At 43.4% G+C, this 23,271-nt stretch overlaps 1 protein-coding gene across 1 annotated transcript; it reads left to right on the top strand.

Annotated features, from left to right (window-relative positions):
- Positions 1 to 3: 3 nt before the first annotated feature.
- On the top strand, positions 4 to 23,265 carry UTS2R (urotensin 2 receptor; the record flags this gene model as incomplete). The annotated part of the gene is made up of 2 exons (XM_010009296.1): positions 4 to 990; positions 23,235 to 23,265. A coding segment is annotated over one exon (936 nt), but the record flags the coding sequence as incomplete, so codon positions are not given.
- Positions 23,266 to 23,271: the final 6 nt, after the last annotated feature.

The raw sequence follows: 23,271 nt of genomic DNA, 5'->3' as shown, positions 1-23,271 counted from the left end.
GTGGTGATGTGCCACTCCGCGCGCTGCGCCGCCCCCATGTACAGCTCCATCGTCAGCCTGGCCTTGGCCGACCTGCTCTACCTCTCCACTATCCCCTTCATCGTCTGCACGTACCTGGCTCAGGACTGGTACTTCGGGGACCTGGGGTGCCGCATCCTGCTCAGCCTGGACCTGCTCACCATGCATGCCAGCATCTTCACCCTCACTCTGATGTGCACCGAGCGCTACCTGGCTGTCACCCGGCCCCTGGACACGCTGAAGAGGTCGCGGGGCTACCGGAAGGTCACAGCAGGGGCTGTCTGGTCTGTCTCACTGCTCCTTACTCTGCCCATGATGCTGATGGTCACCCTGACTGAGGGGGGAAAGGCAGAGGGCAAGGTGAAGAGGATGTGTGCTCCCACCTGGAGCGTGGACGCCTACCGGACCTACCTGACGGTGCTCTTCAGCACTAGCATCATGGCCCCAGGAATCATCATTGGATTCCTCTACACACGCCTGGCCAGGACCTACCTGGAGTCCCAGAGGAACCCGCCCCACAAGGAGAAGAGCAAGAGGTCCCCCCGACAGAAGGTCCTCATCATGATTTTCAGCATCGTGCTGGTCTTCTGGGCCTGCTTCCTGCCGTTTTGGATCTGGCAGCTGGTGCGACTCTACAGCAGCTCCCTCCAGCTCACCACCCAAACCCAAAAGTGCATTAATTACCTGGTGACCTGCCTGACCTACAGCAACAGCTGCATCAACCCCTTCCTCTACACTCTGCTCACCAAAAACTACCGGGAGTACCTGCGCAACAGGCACCGCAACTTCTACAGGTTCACATCCTCCTTTCGCAAGAGGGGCTCCAACCTGCAGTGCTCCTGGGGACGGTCCATGTCCTCCAGCAACCAGTACGACTACAGCTCGGAGGCCCTGGGCATGGCGACACTGAAGGACAAGTGAGGAAGAGGAGGTGCTCCAGAGACACCAGGTCCAGCAAAGCGTCTGGCCAAGGTAGGGCTTTGGGACCCCTTAGCCCTAAAGGGTCCTAAAACCTCATTTCTGGCAGTCACTTCAGTTAGGGGCAAGAAGCTGTGTGAACCCAAGCACTATGAGATGCATCCAAATTGCTGTCTGGCTTAGGGCTGTAAGGGGGGTCCTGTTGGGAGCCAGCAGCAACCCGGTACTAACCCTGCAGAGTTTTGGGTGCAGAAGATGAGGTGGATACACAGTTGGGTTCTATCACAAACTCTTTCCATGCTTTGCTGAGTTTTGCCCAGCTCCAGCTCTGCACACCCTTCCTCTTGCATGGTTTCTCAGTGCTGTCTTTGAGCTACAGCTGGGTCAGATCTGCAAAGATCTGAAATTGTCCTGGTATTGCTTAATTCAGCTGCAAGCCTTGAGTTTGCCCTGTCTATTACCATTATCTGTTTCTAGAGTGTGTAAAGAGACCTTTAAGCCCCTTTTCCTATTACCTTATACTGCACTACAGTTTCATCAAGCTTAAAGTCTCTATTTTAAAATTCATTGCAGCAGCACTTTGAACTCCAAGCATTCAAACCCCACAGGGTAAGCTGTCAGAAACCACAGGATTACCTTGAAATAAAAAGCAGCCTTGTACTTTTTTTAAGGTTTCTACCTAAGGTGATTTGAACTTGCCACTGATTTTCTTTAAGTTGGTCCCGTTCTTAACAGTCATCAGGGCTTGAAAACCAGCAAATTTACCTTGCAAAGAAAGAAAAATGTCTTATAATCCTATCACTCAAAGACCTGAGGCTCAAAGAAAATTGACTGAATCCTGTATCACGGGACTCATCGTAAAAGGGATGAATTTATTCATGACATTTGATCAGAAACATATTCCCTCAATGTATTCTGCTCATTTTCTCCCCATAGAAAATCCTCACCACAGATACTAGAGATGCCTGTAAGCATCTGAACAATTGTAAACCCTCAGTTTATAAAATAAATGCCAATTAAAAACTGGACCATCATCAGGTTTCCCGTCACATGGTCTCTTCTCCTAGCCTGGGTGGTGTATTTACCAGGGGAGAGGCTGCTGTTCCCAGCTGTTCTCTGCAGAGCTCATGCGCGTAGGGATGAAGTTGTGTTCAGTATTCCTCTTTCATGTTCAGGGACAGGCTCTGGGGATAGGTGAAGCACGATATGAGTTGCATAAACTATTGTTGGCAGCTACTGATACCCGGGGACTACTGGCAGTTGCTGAAGGAACAGTCATTTTCACTTTCTTATGGCATACTCCAACCCCTGTGTGCTTGAGAGGAGTCCCATTCCAGGCCTGCAATATTACTCTGTTCCTGTGTCCTTGGGTGATCCTCTTGTGTCACACACCAAACTTTAGGATATGTTTGTGCTAAAGCAGAGACACAAAGTGCTGACACCACAGCCTGGGATTGGGAGCAGAGAACACAGCCCAGCAACATGCTGGATTTTATGCACTCAACTAACAGCAGAAAAATAAAGCCTTCAGGGCACACGTTGGATGAAGACCAGGAAAACACATTCCTGTGCCAGGAGTCGGGCATTCTTCTTCCAGATGCAGTTGTTGGGGTGATTTTGGGGAGAGGGGAATAAGTAACTCACCTTGCTCATATTACTCGTAATCATGCAACTGTCTTTGAAACGCTGGTGACCACTTTATCATGTTCCAGCATTGTGTGGACTACCAGGCTGGGAAGAATAAATAGACCTAATGGAGGCCATTTCCTTATGCGAAACAGGGGGAGTAACACACAGTTCATGGTGGGAACTGGCAGGGAGCTCAGGCTTCAACAGGTTTTAGGAACAACTTTTCAGGAACTAATTCATTTTTTAATTGTGAGTTCTGAAGTCATTGTTACTTTTCCTTTGCTTCCCATTTCTGAGGCTGGAAGTCACTCCCATATAAGAATAACAAAGATAAGACTTAACTCAAAAGGTGGCGTGGGAAGGTTGGAGCACGTGCGTCATCTGCAAGGCGTGCTGTGCCATCCTGCTCTTGGGAAGCGTGACGGTGAGGCCAGACAGACACCCTGGCTGCAGCCCTTCCAGGCTGCATGTGCCATTTGTCCACCTCTGAGAAAGAAAATTGTATTTCCTTATGGCTATAGAAAGAAAACCCCACCCTGATGTGCATCCTGCCCTGGCACCGTGCTGATGTGTCTTGATTTCCATTGCTCAGCCCAAGGAGGTGGTCTCTGGAAGCCCACATAGCCACCACAGCGTTACAAGGCTTCTGTAGTATGGACGATTACTGTGTGTGAAATAGTTGCAAAGTGTATTGTGTATCTGTTGACAGGTATGGAAGGGAAAGCAAATGATGAAAGAGCTGTATAGGTGTCAAAAAGAGTATTAGGGAATATACTTTGTGCTTTAACAATAAACATAGTTATTAGTAAGAACAGGAAGCAGAAAACAAGTCGTGCTTAGGGAAAAAGGCATGAAAATGCAGAGAAGGTGAGATCTATACTTGTAACCTAATTTAGGGATAAGCAAATAGAAGGATTTGATTTGGGGTATGTTTCCCAAGACATCAGCCCCCAGAAGTAATTCTGCTACCCTGCTCAGTGTCACGAACAGTGTGTAGGGGATGTGCTTTCTGTGCCACATCATCAGAGCATTAAACATCAAAGGGTTGATGGAGAAGCATCCAGATGAAAGGCAAAATATTAGATATTTGTCACTCATTAGGTTTTTCAACCAGTATGTGCTGCATCCTAGTCCCATCTCAGCACTGGTCTTCTCCCCCATCCTACAAGGTTACTGTGGAGGGAGAACCAGTAAATTTGATGATGCCCCCAAAGCAGTTAGGCAGAGGAGAGCCTGTTTAACTGACCAGCAAGGAGAAGATGCTGCTGTGTGCAGTGACTGATGGCTCTTCAGCAGCCCATGGAGCATGACATGGTGCAGACCTTCGCAAACACCACTCCTCAAGAGCCTCTCATACTCCCGGGGATCAGAGCTCAGTTTAAAAGATGAATTACATAAACAGCATCCCCCTTATTGTCCTATCAGACCAGTTAAACTGCCAAAAGTCAGTAGGTTTGACCCACTCCATAAATATCCTGCAAGAGCAGATGTTTTAACTGAGTTCCTTTTGTCTGTAATTGGGCAAGCCTTGACTCTCCTTGGTGTGCTCATGTTTTGGAGATGGGGACACAGACTTTGTGTATCTGCCTTTAACAACAAAACCAAATTAATCGAAATTAAACAAATTAGGTTTGGAAGGGGATTGCTGCTGCCTGTCTATAGCAGAGAGTCCAGTCACCTGTAAGAGGTAGCATCGCCCACTGCTCACCCAGAATATTTTGGGTAGGGTGATGGTTTGGTAGGATTCAGTATTCATAAGCACATGTCCTTGTGTCCAGGCCATGCAAAACTGCTGTAAAGCAGCTCAGGCCATTTTCTGCATGAGGGAGAGGTTTTACCTGTCCCCAACACTAAAAAGAATAAGTAAACTCCCAAAATAACAAGATTAAAAACACATCTTGTCTCCTCAACCACAAAGACCACAGAAGTGTATGAAAATTGAGATAGACACACAACCAGCTGGCACTTTGCAAACTCAACATGTCTTGTCACTTACGGTAAATCCAAAGCATCCCAGGCCAGGGGGCTGAAGTAACAACAGGAAAATGTGTCAGGCTGTAACTGAGGAAAATGTGTGGATTTCGTTGTAAACAATGTTACTTTGGATATTACCTGCTCTAGTGGAAGGTGTCCCTGCCCGTGGCAGGGGTTTGGAACTGGAGGAGCTTTAAGGTCCCTTCCAACATGCCAAGAAGGCAAGCTATATGTACTCTAGGACCATTTATCGTACCCAAATCACTGTGATCCTGTGGTTCTTAATGCTTTTTAAAAACTTATTACAAATGATATTTTGCCGCAGTTCTTTGGCAAAATGGAAATTTTAGGCAAGGTGGCAGCATTGTTCTTGTTGGGCCAGAGCTTGTCACTGCAAAACTCTATACGTGCTTTACAAGAAAGATATTAGTTTAATCACTAGATAATCTTTTCCAGCACCCCTGAGGGTTGAGGGGTTTATGATTACACAAAGAGAAAAAGGCAACCCAGACTGTAAAAGAAATGCAGTTTCATCCTGAGTGCTCTTGCCTTCCTTCAATCTAAGGTAGTATCTGCTGCAGCAGGGACAATTTTTCTGCTTTCACTTGACAAGAGAGAACATCGGTCCTTCGTGGGACAAGTGTGAATGGTTGTTTTCACCAGACACAGGAGAATCCATTTGAACCTGACTGAATCTTTGCAGACTTCACCTTAAGTCACACCATTTTTTTATCACATTTCTCCCCACTTTTTTAAACCAAATTAGCAACAAATGCTCAAAAGCCACACATTACAATTTAATCATTAGTGCAAGCAAATCCTTAATATTCTAACTCCCATTCCAGCAGTCATTTTTGGTGCTTAGTGTGTGATTGAATACCAGGGAAGCCAGTGAAAAAGGGGTGATTTTAGGTGCATTTTGTACCTTGTGCACTACAAAACGCACGGCTTGCTGCTCAGTTGCATTAACCAAGGAGAACAGGCAGGATGACTAAATTCATAATCTATTCCATTAACATGATGAGAAGAGAAAGTGCATAAACCTCGTACCCCAGTCCAGCCCTCAAGTCATGGGAGCAGATAACACAGCACCTGAGAAATCCTCAAGACAGCCCCAAAAAGTTAGATGTCTTTGCTGGGAATTTTGGCTGCTTCGGGGATGCTCGGCTCCTACCACTGTATTTGTGAGTCCCTCTGGTGGCAGCAGCAACCTCCCATCCTGAGGTCCTGGGAAGAAAATTGGCTTTTTATTTTAGGTTTTGTAACACGGTGGTTCCACACCATCAGGGCACAACCTAGCTATAGAATAGCACTTAATATCTTTAAAGTATAACATTAGTACAACATCTGAAAGGGAAAAGCCTGTTTTGAAAAGAAAGCCCACTCCCAAGTGTTAACTTCCCTCTCCCACGTTTCTTTCCATGCTGAACCCAGACTAACTTTATTCCTGTCATTTTGCACAGCACCCACACTGCCAGCACCCACGGAAACACCCAGAGCTGGTGACTAAATACAGCTTAGCCTAGATGGAGGGGTTTTTTGCCTTATAATATTGGTTGTTGCTGTTAGTTTCAAGTTTTTCTAGGGAATAGGAGAGACATGGAGTTAATTGCTGTGGCTTATAAGAAATATATTGCTTTGTCTTCAAAATCATAGCTGCTGCAGTTCACAGGATATAAGTACCCTTTAAAGTTATTGTTATTATCATTATTCAAGCTTTTTTGCCCTTGTTTGGGAATGTATCTAAAACACGGTGGGGAGAAAGGATGTGCCAGGTGGTAGCAAAGTATCGGGGGGGTGGATAGCTCAGGCTGGGTTTTGTGAGAGCTGATGGAGGAGCTCACTGCTGGCTCACTTGGCCAAACCTTTAGGATGCCACAAGGTTCTGTCAGACACCCAACACTGAAAAAAGTTATTGAGGTACATTTAAGAAAGGGACATATATTTGAAGGGGTTTTTTAAATGTAAATATTTCTGCTCAACAATCCAGCTTTCTGCCCATACCAAGTTTCTAGTGTGGGGTTTATAACCTCTGGGGGACACTAATGTCATCTCAGCAGGTTTTGAAGAGTCAGAACTGAGCTTTGTGATCTGTGGTCCCAGCTAGAGCTGTCTTGTCCCTCCAAAAAAAGGTTCCCAATGGGATATACCAAAGCAAAACTGCTGTAACATCTTCCCTTTTTTCCCCATCCAAGACAATTAAAAGAGGAAAGGGAGAAAATAATTCCAAAGAATTCTTCTGGCATTTGGGCTCTATTTTTCTGGTTCTCTCAATGTATAATTTAAATGAAACATTTTTTGTAAACACTAGGAATGCTTCTGCAGTGAGAAACAAGGTGAAGAGGTAGGAAGCATTTGTTGAACTTATTAGAGAAGGCTGAACTTGCAGAAGGTCCCACCCAAACCCCTCCATCAAGATACCTGGAGGGAAAGTAGTGCAAAAATCAGACATCCAGCAATAACAGCCTGTAACAGTGCTTGGCAGAGGATACACCAGAGTGATGTTAATGCTGGAGAAGTAAAATCTGCTCAGTTTGTTTCAGCTTGTTTAGGCCAGTGTCTCTCTGCATTGTCGTTAGCCTTTCCTTGTGCATTCCTGTTAAGATCTTGAATTCAGCTCCTGAATTCTTAACTAAGGCCAAACATGATTTCATCCAAACAAAGCAAGGGAGATTCCTAAAGCTAAATGTGGTGTGTCCATAAACACAGCCTTTTGGAGACCGTTACCACTTCATATACACGCTCCTGCAAACCTCACCAGGGACATCCATCAGATTCACACCAGTTCTATGCCTTTTATTTTTTTTAAATATCAGCTTGACATTTGGGAAGCAGAGAGTTGGCTCTTGCAGGAAGCCTCCCAGAAAAAGGCACTACATAGCCATGACTTCTCAGGCTACACTGACTTTAAAATCTGGAAAAATGAAGAAGGTAAATTAACTGTAATGTAGTAATGCTAAAAGGGGAGAGACAGCGACCCTCTTGAGGACACATGTAGAGGGAGGACACCTAAATCTCCAGGGACATGCAGGTCCCACTAGACAAGCTGTGCATGGCAGTGGGGACTACCAGCTCCGGTGGCGAGTCCTGCAGCATCCTCCCTTCGGGGAGCATGGGCTGGCAGCTGCCAACTATCCCTGTAACCCTAGAGTTAAACTGAGTTTCTGCTTTTTCTTTGTAACAGACTCGTTGTTTTCTTTCAGTTAATGCTGTAGAAGGGAAAATGGGAATGGCATCACTCTAAAATCAGCTGGTTACCTCTAACCACCACATTCTGAAAGAACCTTTCCGCCCCTGGACAATGTTCAGATTAAGGAGCAGTAGTAGGAGTACATGGGAGTCCACAGCACTCGCCTGTACCACGCCTCGCAGTAGCAGTAATTATCTGATCCCACTCAAGTGTATATATTTGTCTCTTCCTTCACATCATCTGCTGGTGGGGATTTACAGGCCATTCAGCCCCAGAGCACTAGTGCTGTTGATAAGTAACCCAAGCAGGCTAAGAGCAAGAGAACTGATAAAAGCCAGAAATATTGAAGGGAGCTGATGCTGGAGACACCTATTGAGATAGCACTCACCGTCAGAGCTGGAGAGAGAGTAATGTAAACCAGGATAGGTCAGAAGTCCTGGCTTCTCATAGAAAATCACCACTGATATTCTGTGACCTTGGGGAACTTCCTTATTCTTGTGACACTGCTCACTAAGTGCCTAGAAAACACAACACCCTTTCCATCATCTGCACAAGATGTCACTGATGTGTGTGAAATGTTCTGAGAGGTGCTAAAGGTGCAGAAGGTGAAAGGCCTACTTGTAGGGATAACTCAGGGGTCAGGTTTGCTATTAATGGTCAAACAGAGGAAATGTGGGTGTACCAGAACTTCTCCATTTTTGATTAATGGTAGTTGGCTGGTTTCTAATTAATGGCAAAGATGATTACTTACCCCACAGCAGTGGCAGCTGTGCTCAGCTGGCTTCACTGGGAACACAGCTGAAATGAGCCTCCTGATAAAGACATCATTTCAATGCATCCGTATCCTCTCTAAAGCCCCTCCTCGAGCGAGAAACAGTATCAGGAGATACAGTAGGGAAGCAAAATCTTTCTTCTTTACCTCCTGGGAGCCTCTTCTTCCCCCGATTATGGGTTGGGGGCACTAACAGTAGGATCGTGGTGCAGAGGAGGCTGAACAGAAAGAATTATCCCAGCGCTCATCACTGATTGCTGAACAACGCAGAGCTTCCCTGACATTTTGTTGTTGGCATCTTTTTAGAATGATTAAATTTGTCGAGGAACCTCTGCCTGAGGCACAGCACGAGTAATTCTCGACAACAGAAGCAGAGGAAATAGCAACCCACTAACTTTGCCTGGCTGTTTTCATTTGTTTGTTTGTTTTAATACAAAGGCAAGTTTATTATGGCAAACACGTCTCAAACTTAAAAGTGTCTCCTCAACCTTTGTTGCAGCTTCTTTTAGGCAGGATGAGAAAGTGAAACCCCACAGTATACAGGGCCCAGTGGTAGGGGAAAAGCTGCTTGCAGGTCTGATTTAAATGCGGGGGGACCATAGCGGGGGGAAGGACTGGGGACATTGCTGGAGCATCACTTGATCTTTTACCTCCATCCATATAAAGTGAATGTTTTCTGTAAGAGGCAATGTGTGCTCTGGGTATTCAGTATCTATCTCTGTTACTCAGAAAAAACCCAAACCCTCAAACCTGTAAGAAGTCTTGGGGTTAGTCCAATAAAAGACAAGAAAAAACTTTAAACCTGTAACTTCACAGCTTTGGGAAACTGTCCTCCTTACTCTGCCCTTCATGTTCACAGTCCTAGCGGGGCCTCGGGTGTGGAGAGAAGGGCTTTGACAAGTGCCCTACCTCAAAATGCAACAGGGAAATAGTTAATGTATCACACTGAATTATTCATTAATCTTAATGAGAGCACAGAGAAATTGCTTTAGGCTGAGAGGAGGCTCAGGACGGCAATACTGCATCACCATCATGCTGCCTCCAGTAATAAGGCTTTACACCTGGCATGAAAATAGGACAGGGATGGGATAGGCACCCAAGGGGGTTCCAGAGCAGACAGTGCCCAGGAAGCTGCCAGGAACTTAATGGTGTGTTGAAATCTCACCTCCTGGCAGGATCCTGATGCAGAACCAGCGGTTGATCTGACAACCATGTGCCCCATTCAAGATGCAGCCAAGTCCCAGCTTGACTTCCTTGCAGTTCTCCTCCCTTCTTGCCCTATTCATTGTGCTTACAAGCAAACCCAGTGTGGGAGGCTCTGAACTTCACTACAAGCACTAAGTCCTCATGATGGAGGGTGAGGAATTACAAAGGCAGTGTGGAGCAATCAGGAGCAGCGTGTCTCTGCCCCTGTGATGGACGCAGAAAGAAACAGAGAAAGCAGTTTATTGACACGAGCACATTAACTTAGATCTCAAAGCAGCATCTTAATAGGCATTTTTATCTTCTGACACATTCTTCAGTAAATGTTTGTCTCAGAGCTGCGTGGCATCCAGCCTCAGTCTGCGGAGGGTCTATGTATAATTACAGACTTCATTCCAAGACCTGCCTTAACGATGTGCATTCCCATCACTTGCCATAGACATAATCTCCTGCCCACGCTGGAGAGGTTCAACAGAAAGATCATGATTCAAACATGACCGTTTAGGTTATTTGTTCAGTAGAAACGTGGTTGGTTTTAGCATGTTTCTGTCTTTGGTGTTCTTACTCTAATCCTATGATTTTTTGTTCTGTCTCCGCAAGTTCTGTCCTTTGAGTTACATTTCCTTCTCAGCAACAAGTTGCAGCCTCTTCCAGGGACTCTGCTTCCACCCCTAATTTGCTCCATAGCTAAAACTACCACCCGTCAGACTCTAATATTCCAGTGAGAGTTGCAAGGCATTGGGGAAATTTCCTACCTCTTTATTTCAAATCTGTTGTTTCAGGCTGTCTGCAGGGAAGGCAGAAGTCTATTGATTTCCAGAACCTAATCAGGAATCAGGCATGTTTCTGCAAGCATGATTGCTATAAGCAAATCCTTCAACTACATTACGGAAGTTACATTTGCATAGCTGGGAGAATAATTGGACAAGCTTTGCTGTTGCTCCAGCCTCAGCCTCCCCTGTCCCCTCATTTAGGTTGGTACATCTGGTTTTGAAGTCTTGTGGGTTTAAACAATTAACCCATTTTTCCAGTCAAGCCAAAAATAATTATTTCTTGTCCCCATCAGCTTCACAGTCCACCCTGGGCAAATAAACCAATACGACTGATGGGCCCTGAAAAGTAGCACTTGTGAAATGACATCTTCACACCTGTTGTTAAAATCATGGGTGAAAAGCTTCAATGCACTTGAGCTTATTCTTGTTTAAAATACCATTCAGACCAGTGAATAGCTGAATTCACAATCCAACAACTTTTACCCTTCTGCAGCTAGAAATACCTGTAAGACTTATGTTCTCAGAGGATTTGGGCTTTACCTTGTTTTTTCCTTTCTGGTCAGTGAGTGAGGCAGTGGCTTCCCTCTCTAGAGATGCATATTAGCCCCCAAGGGAGGCTTTGTAACGACTTGTGAAGCAGAATAACCATCAGGAACGTTTACATCTTTTGCCAGAGCACCCATGAAAACAATACTTCAACCCACACTAATAATTTTTATGATGGATCTTCAGTAGGGAAGGGACTACACACTTAATGGCTCAGCGTTAGGGAGCAGTTTTCCTTACACTGCCTCTGAAGCAGTGGGGTTTTTTTCCTGTTCAGTTTTCGGTTACTTGACTCACACTTTATGGACTTCATTTCCCAGCTCATGAACAGCTGGTGGTTTCTGAGGCTGCAGTTGGCAAGGGCAGAGCCTGCAATGGATGGTAATTACTTGCTGAGCTCATTGTAATTGTTCAGTTATTGAATCATTTGGGAAGGCAGGGGAGTATTTGGTTAATTAAGAGCTCCTTTAATCACTGCTAAATTTAGCCTTCCAAAACAGTGCTCACCTTTCCTGGATTTGAAAGCCTCTGCTCAGGAATGCTTTCTCTTTAGTCTTGGCCTTCAGTCATCAAGACGGCACTTGCTCTTCACCTTGTGCTGTCATGGGTTTGGTCCTTATTCCCTAATACCTCTGACCCTCCCACAGTTGGCTTCATAGACATTAAGATCCCTCTGAAGCTGCCATCAGTCTCCAGTGAGATGTTTCATTAAAACCAACTTCCCTGTAAGTGCTCAGGCACTTTGGGGACCAAATTCTCATCTGATTCAAAAAATGCCATTTTTTGAATGACAGAATAGCAGAGTATGAGCATTTAATAGAGCCCAGGAAGCACTAGCAGGAGGAAAGCTTCGGAGCCCTGGGCATTTTTATGTTGCTGCTGATCTAACAGAGTTGCTGGGCACATGCTGCTTCTCTTTGAGGTTTTTGATGATTTAAGGCTTCGGAAGCAAGTTTATCACCCAGAGGATGCTTTCTGGAGCCTGGACTGACTCCCAGAGGCTCTGGGGAGTCTGCAAGGCAGTGCTCAAGACAAAAAAGGCATTTACAGCTTATTGTCACATCTTTACTGGTGCATCAAGGATGTCAAGTATCTGCATGTGAATTCAGTCTGGCTTGTAACTGAAGGCGTTTTATTTGAGGACTTTTGGGGACAGTTTTGCGGGAAGGACTTACATGGAAGGTATCATTTGACTCAAGAGGAGCAAAACTGAATTTTAAACAATGAGCTAATAGATTTTAAATAATTATTTTCCTTTGTGCTTTTTTAAGTGATTTCATCCTTTACCCTAGATTAATTTAACACATCATATTTTTCATGCCCAGTATCAGTCAGGTGTAACTACTTCTGCAGATACATCCACAGGATTTGGCTGTGCAAGGGTTTCAAGGCTTTGCTTTTCCTTTTTTCTCCCCTTTCTGAACACCTGCAGTTGACTTCCATGCTGGAAATGTTCACTAGCATGTGCCAGCTGACAGAATTATCCCCTTTGGACTTGAAAAGTGAAAACATTAGAGCCTCCAAGAGGTAGCAGCTCCTGCAATCCTGCCTGTGGTACACACAAAGTAAAGAGGAGGAAGAATCTGTACTGAACCTCATCCTCCACAATATGCTTTAGAACAAAGCAAACATTTTTTCTGTTAGGAAGACATTAGAATATTAAAATTAAGAATTATTAGAATATCAGAATATTAGAACAAGGCAGATCTCTCATGTCAGGAGAGACACCAGTCTTTTACAAAGGCACCCATGAACTTCTTCTATGGTGCTTTTCATGTAAATGCTGCAGAAAAGGAAAATAATTTTTAAACAGCTTTTTAAAGCAAACTCTGCAGGGTAAATTCTGCAAAACAGAAGAGCTGTCAAAGCAGGTTGATTTTAAAACCTGACAACCTTGACAGGGTCCTTGCAGCAGCACGAAGCCACATCGCTGCTGCAGTTGCCTGTGGTTAGGAAACGGTTGAATGCAATGGAATCCAAACTTTGTAACTCTCAAACGGGCAGAATAAATGATCTGGAAGGGTAACTAGTTGACTGCTCTCCACTGGATCCTTCCTTGAATATTTTGCCAAACTGCTCCAAATTAATGGAGCTTATCCACTCTGGGTCTGGGCTGCTGAGGAGATGAGGAAGCTCATGGTGGGATCTTAGATGTTAAATATTCCTTTTTTTTTGTTTTAAACACAAGGACAAGGCATAAGGCACACCTTCAAGAGATCCTCTGATTTCAGCTAGAGAAGTGTTCTGGAATAGTCTCTTCCTTCTCAATTAGTATGTTTTCTAAATTAGTAAGTCTGAGATATCTACTTTAGCAAGACAAATAGTTCATCAATGAAGGAGATGCCTTAAACCAGGCAAGTGACTTTACTTCATTTGCCCCCTTAGCTTCATCAGCACTACATATATGATGCCCTGGAGGGTTAAAGTCTGTGTTTGGGGCCACTTCTACTCGTAGGGCAATGATGAAGCTGCAGCAAACTGATCTCAATCCTCAATAGGAAGTTAAACATCTCTAAAAACTATTTCAGTCTCTTCTTGTGAAGGGATCCCACACTCTGCTGATGTCCCTGGGCCATCAGTTAGCTCTACCTTTCCCTATCACATGTACCTGCGAGGTATCAATCCCCATCAAGTGTCATTTGGGATGTCAGACCTTGCTGTTCAGCACTCACTATTACCCATTTGCTACTTCTCAGCACCTCTTCAGCAGCAGGAGGTCTCATCCTGTCCATCATCTCTAATGTCTTGCTGAGCCCTGCAGAAAAGCCCAAGTATTATTTCCCATTCCCCCATAGAGCCTTTCCTGCTGCTGCCACCTCCTTAGAGTCTCCAGATGTGTCCTCCCCATCCCAGCTGCTGACTGCACTTCAGACTTGACAGCCAGACCACACCATCTAGCCCTCACCATACCCTTAACCTCCCCCTGGGGTGGTCTCTACCACCCACTGTGAGCCCAGCCAAGGGACACAAGGGTTTTCTTGGCTTCCTACACAGGAGTGTGTGCAGTCAGAATTCTTGTAAGCATCAGTTTTACTGCCTCCTCTCAACATAAACTGGGCAAATTGATGGGAGTCCTGGCCCTGAGGATAAACACCATCTCCACTGTTTAGAGAAACTGTCTCCTGAAAAAATCATGCAGCTGAGCTGACACCCGTGCTGCTGGGGAGCTCCTCCGGGGTATGGGAGGTGCCTGGAGGCAGGCAGAAACCTTCCCCCATGACCAGACATGAACAGGAGCAGTCCCTCAGGAGGATTAAGACTAGAAGAAGTCTGCAGTTAACTCAGCTCCCATAATAATAATCTAAAAGTTATTTTGCAGAAATACAGAGAATAGCAATCTTACCTAAGTCACTCGTAAAAATGCCGAGGGCTGATTTAAGCGTGTGCCAATACTGAGCTTGGCTTTAAGTTGCAATACACCAATGTTGCAAAACGCTCAGTTTTATGAAGTTTCCACATTTCAGACGAGTTTCAGCTTTTTCGCTGTTGAGAAATAGTAAATCCTCATGTGGTTAGGAAGCAGTCTTGGCCATTACCTCTAAAAAGAACTAACCTCAGTACTGTCAGGCTAGTACTCTGGAAGCAGACTGGGATTAGATAAGCTCATTAAGGCAGGCATTTTTTCCACACCCGTGTTCTTCCCAGGAAAATAGTATTTCTCAATGTCAAGGCAGCTAATTTAGAGGCAGATTCACTTATCACACTGACACAAACCTGAACCACTGGCTTGCTTCATGAATAAAGCTGACTTAGATGTACACATGCTGTCCTCCCCTTCAAGGCCTGGAACACAACTGGAAAATACTTGTCTCTTAAGTGATCCAGTCTGGTGTGGCTGGAGTACTCGGAATGCATCCATCAAGCACGCCATCACTAACAGAGAACTAAAGTCTTATTCATTTAAAGCATTTTGCAATATCCTAGTCCTGCTCCCACTTTGCCTCCTCCATACCAGGAATGAGCCCTCACCAGTGCCTAGGAAGTAGCTATGGATGTCTAAAGAAAGGAGTGACCGCAGCCTCAGCAGGCAGGTTAATAACCAAGCTGAGTCTTCTTCCCCGCTGCACACCCATCCCCTGCATGTTCATCCACAACTAGAAGGAAAGAAAACTGAGGTTCAATAACCCTGTTCAGCTGATGGGCAGGGGAGAGGCAGACAATGAGACTTAAGATAATTGATCCACTTACTCCATTAATTAAAACCAAGGCTTTCAAGCTCAATTCGATCAAATAGTCTAGTAAGAGGATATTACTAGGTATTACCAGATATTACTGTTCCCCATGGCCCTTGCCATCTTCATAACTTTAATATATAAGGGTTATAAGTGTCCACACAATTACAGTCCTATTACACCCCCCGCTCCAGGGGAGTCAGGTGAACAGCACAGCTACTGTCAGACTCCTTGGCTTCTGCCCTGCTCAGGATCCTACAAATCACAAAGCTGGCCTGACCAGAGGACAGAATAATTAATTTAGACCTGAACATCACAAAAGTATCTCTGTACAGTTCAGCTACGGAAAAGGCTTTTGATTACTGCCCTTCTGTGCATGCTTTATGGCTGAAGTATTTAATTTAAGGAGAGTGATTAGAAGAGGATAAGTTTTAATGGCCTGCTCCCAAGCCTAGATGAAAATCTTAGCTAGAGTGGAAACGTGTTTAACTTGTATTGAAAGTGATGATTTCTGCAGCACGTTGGCATTCACTGACTCACGAGCCATCTGGAGGTGCTAAAAGCATTTAGAAAACAAAGTCAAGAGGTCTTAAGGTCCAGTTGTAGAGATGAAAATACCAAGGCTCAAAGGCAGCGGGCAGCCAGCTGTGAAGATGGAAGACTTCAAGGCTCTTGGCACCAATAAATGTGACAGGAGTGAGTGCCTTCCTCACCTCCTGAGCCATGTGCTTTCAGCTGGGCACACTTCGAGGTGAGAACACCTTCCTGAGAAATCCACATACATTTAGTTCGTGCCTGTGCTGAGGCAGAGAAATGAGATTCTCCCTGCCTGCACGTGGTCTGAACAGATGAAGATCTCAAACAATGTGTATAACTAGAAAGGGAAAAAGCAGGGAGAGGACTGGATGTACAGAGACTGTGCAAGCATGAAAAAGCAGAGCAGAACCTCAGTGGAGAGTATCAAGGAGCAGATGCACATCCCCTACTCCTCAACTAACAGGTTACAAAATGAATAAAACTTTGTTCTTTTTATGGTTCAAAAAATTCCAAATATTTCAAACCTTCTTACTTTATTTTTCCAAGAGAAAAATGTCTGTATATTTACAGATTCAGTCTTAATTTCTTCTTGGATTGTTTCTTATTTACAGGACCGGAGTCCACCTAGTGCCAGAAAAGGTACAATAGACAGATGTCATACATGGAGGACACCATCACCTAAAAAAGGCCCAGTTGACACACAAGATACATGCAGAAGAAAGATTAATTTATCCTTTGTAAAAAGGAGGGATGCAGCATGACTTATTCTAGCACACTCAACATGCACTATTAATTCAAACAGAACATGGACAGTAAATGGTACGAAGGAAGAGGTCCCACTGGAAGTTTTCTGAAGGGTTTTAACAGCAAGAGCTTTGCTGCCTGAACACTTAGAGCTGCCAGTTCTGTGTCTGACCTTCTAATGAAATAAAGCAGACATTAGGAGGGGGAAAAACATCAGCTCAATGTTGATACAGATGTTTCAGTGTGGGTGAAGGCTCCTGTAGCTGCTCTCTGTCTAACACCATCTTAACCTTAACTTACCCCTCTGCTTGACTGGCTTTTCCTGTATTCCTTTTTTCATACTAGTAAATGGCAGTTTATTTTGATCATATTCCTCCCTGGGGAAAGGAATTCTAACTAATTCCTATCTCCCTTCAAAATAAAGGGACAAATGAGAAAAAACACTTTTTTTTGCCCACAGAACTGTCATAGCGAAGTAGAAATAATCCAAATGCAAGATCACTTCTCTCACTTATTTTGTGTTGAGAAGTGTAAGGACTAAATGGGCCTAGAGTTTGTCTGGTTTTACAGCGGCTTTTAAGTTTTGCATCACCTGGCAAATATGGCCTTTTTATGGGGTTACGCAGTGAATCATATTTAAAGCCCTAATACGCAGAGAGCACTCCCAGAACATACATTGATCAGTAAGATAAATCAGAAATAATATATGCCTGCTAGAGGGAATGGAAGAAACCACCGTCCAGAGCTAACACCGGCAAAGTGGTTCCATTAGGAACTGCCGTTGTTTGTTCCCCCCAGATTTTATGGTCTGGCTGGTGAGTTTGGTGCTGAGGAGGTCACCTCCGGGGTGTTAATCCTCCCACAGACCTCACCCAGGCAGTGAAAAGCAGTCTCAAAAGAAAACATCCAGATTTTCTCGGTGGAGTCAGCAGCAAAGCCTGCAGGCTTCTACATACACAACCCGATATAATTGTATAAACTGAGGAACAAGGAAGAGACAAATCCTCAAGGTGTCTGTCCAGGAAAATCATGCCTTAGTAACCTAGTTGGCTTTTTTTGTTGGTGTAGTTAACGAAAGAATGGGAAGGATACAGATTTCTAAAATGAGCTTTTTGAACACCAGAGGCCTATTCCAAGAAATTTCTAGAAGCAAGTAACAGGAATGCTCCATAAATCTCAGCTTTTCTCTATAAATAAACTATTTCCTTCAAGAAGAGGCACTGTGGTTTCAGGTACATGCTCCTTCAGTACTCCTACACTGAGTCATCAGCTTGAAGTCTCCAGTGAAGGTCTCGGTGAAGCTCATTATTAACAACATATCTGACCTGGCAGCTCATGGATTCAGTCAGTCCAGATTGCTTAGACAACCTCAAGATTATCCAGCTGTAAATCCAAGTATTTTGAGGGTTTTGCTTTGTTTGGATGCATCTAAAGGTTACAAAAATAAAAGAGATGGTACTTCCAGGCTGCTTTATTGATTTCACAATAAGAACTAACCAAGCAAAGCATTTCTTGTTGTGATCCTGCAGTCTGATCTGCATGTGTAGCATCCTGTTGAAGTCCATGAGAGTTCACAATGGAGCAGTTCTACCATCAATACAAAACAGTCACTGACAAAGAAGAAAAGAAAATGAAGAAATTAAGTTTCTCTAGTATCTGTTTCAAAATTCAGTACTCACTGTGCACAAGTTATCATGAGACAAGAACGCACAACAGCAGGCAACACTGATCCCTACCTTGTCATCATTTCAGCTGTGTAAGAAAACAGGCAAGATGGAAATAAGTATCTCTGAAATAAAGGGGTTTGTTTCAAATATGGACAATGCCTGTAATGGAAGAAAAATAAAGAGTGTTTGGAAAAAATGAACGCTGAAGAATGAAAAATCTCAAAAGTTGAGCAACACTTGACAGTTCCACCACTGTTAGAGATTCTTCTTAAAGATTAATACATTTCATGAGCTAAAAGGGTTATAAAAGGGAAAAGCTAGCTCCTTTTCAGTTCCAGCCAGCCAGCCTATGAATAAACAATGAACTGAGCTTTCATACCCTATTCAATATGTGCTACAGGTAAAGGCTGAATGTGCTGTGACAGAACTAAGAGATTAGTTTGAGGGGAGATGATGGACAATCAAAGATAGATGTGCAGTTTGGAGACAGGACAGTTACCTTCTTTGGACAGTCCATCCTGAAAAGCTTTAGTACAGGCCTCCAGCACTCACATGGAAGGTAAAAAATGCCTACACAGATACTTCAGGCATAAATTGATGATCATCAAAAGAGTTGATTGGCAGGTTTCAGCAAACAAGATGTAAAATTAGCTTTCAGCTTCCTAAGGTTTACAAACACAGAGACAAGGCAGAGTATGCTCTAGTTCTTCGTGGTATTTTACAAGGAGCCTGATTTCCCAAGAGACTGCCTTCCTGAAGGAGGCTAAACCACTCCACACATGCCAGAGCCACCTGCAGTTCAGAAAAGAAACCACCCTTCTGCTACTCTTGGAATGGTTGGTTGGGTTTTCACACAAGAGACTCAACCGGGAGACAGGAGTTGGGATTTCTTTCTTTTTTGCCTGGGGGAGAAAAGGGGAGGAGGGTGGCACGTCCTATTTCCCCTCCCCCCAAGGAGCCCTGACTTCCAGCAACATTTCCTGGGCTTATTCCTAGAATTTAGACAAGAGAAAAATATTGCACAAGGCTACACATTAGAGAGATCCACTTCACATGTAAACACTGTGTAAGGACATCTAGATGTAGGAGGAACGTGAGGAATTCTGTGTTGAAAAATATCCTTGTTATTTACTAGGGAAAGGAAAGTTATAAGGAAGTTCAAATGTACTAAAATTCCAACAGAAGAAACTGAAGCAGATTTGCTTGACAGCATAGTCATTATCAATGTCATTTCAACTACACTTTTAACATGCGCATCCTTATGTGCTACAGCCTTGAAGAGTACCCTATTGAGATGTTGACCTTATAAATAAAAATAAGACAACTTAAATTTCTGCTATAAATCCAGATTAAAATATTTTTCTAAGTAGAGTATCCTGGTAAACATTCCTGCGCTTGAAATTCATGGAGATGGACCTCAGAACATTTTAGACTGACAATACATATTCAGGAAAATGTCAACATAAACGTACCTTTCCAAACCTTCATTTGATTTATGGGGAATCAAACCCACAATGATTCCTTACAGAATGAAGATCTTATACGTGAGAAGTGCCAAGAAATCCAGTCAGAATCCCTGAAGTCATGTCATGGGGGATAAGACAAAATTAAAATGCATACTGCAGGATTGAAAGCTGCTTTACCCCACAGACCTCATCTGGTCACGTACCTGGTCCTTTTACAGAGGTTCCTGATATTCCCCCAAAGCTTTGAATGGAAAGATAGTTTCAGAAGTCACACAATTTCACTGAAGTCCTCTGGAAGCTTCACTCACTCTCTTAGTACGGATCCAAAGTGGTTTGCTCCCCTCCCATATTTTCCATTTCACCCTTCGACTTCTCTCAAGCAGACTTTGCCTTTCAGTACAAATAGTTTTCTTCCAAAATACAAATCAACATTCCCAAATCCTTGTAACAAGTATTCTTTCAGGTACAAGGCTGTAAGTTTAACATCAGGACTTTGCTCCAGTTCACACTGAACATGTACTACTGACCTTTCTTTACTTTGAACCACAGGGGCTCTTTACAAAGGCTCTCACACAACGGGGAAACATCAAGGCAAATCCTGCTGTCACTGTGTGTGCAATTAAGAGCACTTGTCTGCAGCAGCTTGGCATCAGATTTATGCTGGTTTAACAGAACAAATCCTGACCTCAGCATTATCAGGGTTCTAAGAAACAGAGCACTGCACTTCCCAGCAGCCACAGGCAGGCTGAACCTGGCAGACACAGAAATTAAAGTATTTCAAATGCAGAATTATCCGTCAAGAACTTAGAAATGATGCCTTTAAAAGTTAATCAGGGTATTTAAGTGGACTACAGTAAATTAAGCCAAGTTTCATCACTGAATTCTGCAAATTCCACTCTGCCCCAGGAACATCAGCCTTTCTGCAATTACTGTTTTCCTGCTGGAGGCTTTGATTGTACTCTACTTCCTCATTTGCTATTTAATTTCTTCATGGATCTAGATGTTGCTTTTAATAGCCCACATACTGAAGCTTTGAGTAGAAAAATACCAGTTGGTACTAAAACATAGAGCATCTTGAGTTGTTATGCATCTTTCAAAAGAAGAATTCTCTTCACAGGTACAGCACACGAGTTTTCCCACAGATTATATTTGACAGGTTTCATCATCGCATTGAACACATCACTGAAGCTTAAACACTCCAAAAGACAAATATTAACTTGATTTGATTTCTGAATGTCAGTCAATTCAGAGCATGAGATGCAGTGGGTCTGGGAGATATTTCAACACACAGGGTCTTCAGAAGATGACAATCCAGGAGATTAGCTGAGACTTCCCCCATGGTTTAACATGATTTTTGTGGAGCAGTAGTTTATGGAGGGCAGCTCCAAATGTGCCATTTTCATTTAATGCAATCCAAACCCTGCACAACAGACAGCAGTAACTAACACACACTTTTAAAAGTGGCAAAGTAATTTCTATGACAGTGTTGCAGAGCGATAGTAGGATTTACAGGGAAGTAAGAGTCTTGCAACATCAGACCTCAACCTGGAGAATCCCAGCCTAAATGCACATGAGTCCCTGCATCTTTACATTCCACTGCTTCCAGGTATTTACCTGTAAAAGGCCCTGAATCTAAATCTCAAGGTAAGATTAGGAATTCAGTTTTAACTCAGTAAAGCAGGTGCTGGTGCTCTTGGTCTGCTTTCACATAAGACTTTCAACTTGGGTGTCATGCAAATTTCTTGGAATTAACAGGCTTTGAGACAAGTATTAAGATATGGAACCCAACATACTTTATTATTTCCATCATCCAGCTACTTTAACAATTCTTCCTTGTCAGCACAGACACAGAAGCCTTTTTCAGGTTTGAGAACAAAGACATGAAATTACAGCAGTCTGATCTTGCTGGTGTACCAAATGAGAACACTCACAATAGAACAAGACCAAGTGTCCTGGCATCATTCCTCCTTATAGTGATCTTCAGTGTAATCCCCCCCAATACTTATTTCCATGAAAAGTTAGATTAAAAAAGTGGAAACTGAATGCATTAAAAAAGAAAGAAAAAAAAAATCAAAGCAGATTGATAGATTTTCAAGTTGTTTCACAGAAATTATATAGACTATTAAGGAAATAAATCAACACCTTTGCTTCAGAGCTCGACTGAGAAAAAGTTAGGTTTTCCTACCATTTACTTAATGTGCTGAGCTGCAAAACCTTTGCTTGTAATAAGAAAGCAAGGTAGATGGCAAGATGACACATTTGTTTGTTACTTTATCTGTACTCCATCCTCTCTTCTCCAAAGTCCTTGTAATTTATTATTCAGGGAAGACCACAAGCTAATGGTCCTAGTTAACAGAAAAAAGTCTTTGTATTAACTGAAAAAGAGAAGTCCAAAAAGAGCTACCAAGAGACACTCTGAAACAGATAAATCATTGCTTTGGACAAGATTAACCACAGTATTTCACAACACAAGATTTGTAGTTGTGTCAACAATAACCAAAACCTGAGTTTCCTTCAACTTGGTCTTCAGATTACATTTAGGCCCAATAAACAGATGTGTTCAAAGTGTTTTACAATCAAGCTCCAGCTTCAGCCCCTATCAATTTAAGGGGTAGGTGAATACCAGCTTCCCTCAGACCCCCATGCCACAGCCCACTGGTTCACATGGTTCTGTTATCCAGCCTTCCAAGCATCAAGGCAGGGTTTACAGGATCGAGTCCAGTGAGGTCAGAACTGCCTTATGGCAAACCACAACAGAACTAGTTCTTTTCTGAGCTCTGCCCCATCCAGGCCCCAGTGCCCTACCTGGCAATTCAGTGATGGTGAATGCTCACACAAACTGTCTGGAGATGAATGCTCCAGACAACTGCCTGATTACCTCTGCCCAGCTCTCCTTTTTAATAGTTACTTTGTGTACAGGGTTACATGGTCAAGCCATCTCCTTAAAGAGCTTTTAATAATCCTGACACCAAGCTTCCAACCTGGAGACTGATTGTGTTCATTAGGACCCAAAACAATTGAGATGCATTGGGAATGCTGCATCCTGATCAAAAGGATGTATCACAGTGATGTTCTCTAGCACAAAGCATTTGTAATCCAAAAGGAACAGGTTTTCTGGCCAACCAGACAATTGTATTATATTAATTAATCCCCATTTGCAGCAGAAAAATATCTGTAGTAATTGAATAAAAAGTCCCAGTAGCCAAACCACAGGTGTATCCCCCATTAATACTCATGCTAAGGAGAACACATTCATCAGCAGAAGGTACATTCAAAAGAATAAAAGTCCTCTTGCTCTATAAACTTGGGTCAAACTTCCTACAGTCACCTTAGTAACTGAGGAGACTAAATAATAGCAGCATGGGGAATCATATCAAGACATGGTCCAAAAGATTGTTTCTATCCTTTAAAATGAAGAACTTAAAAAGGAATTTAACTAAAAAAAAAAAAAAAAAAAACCTAAAAAAAAAAAAATCTAAGACTGTCTTTAGGGCACAGTTTGCCACAGTTATGAAAAAGGACATGTGAAAACCAAGTGTATTACAATATATTAGTGCAGCTGGGAAAATATAATTGAATGTGAGGTTACAAGAGATGTAATGTCCCTTTTTCTCTCCTTTCGCAGGGCTTCTCTCATTCCATTTGACCTCGTGTTCCATCCC

Source organism: Nestor notabilis, unplaced genomic scaffold (genome assembly GCF_000696875.1).
Source record: "Nestor notabilis isolate BGI_N333 unplaced genomic scaffold, ASM69687v1 scaffold26792, whole genome shotgun sequence".
Classification (NCBI taxonomy): Eukaryota; Metazoa; Chordata; class Aves; order Psittaciformes; family Psittacidae; genus Nestor; species Nestor notabilis.
The sequence above is the reverse complement of the archived record's forward strand: the minus strand, read 5'-3'. Positions and strand labels throughout refer to the sequence as shown.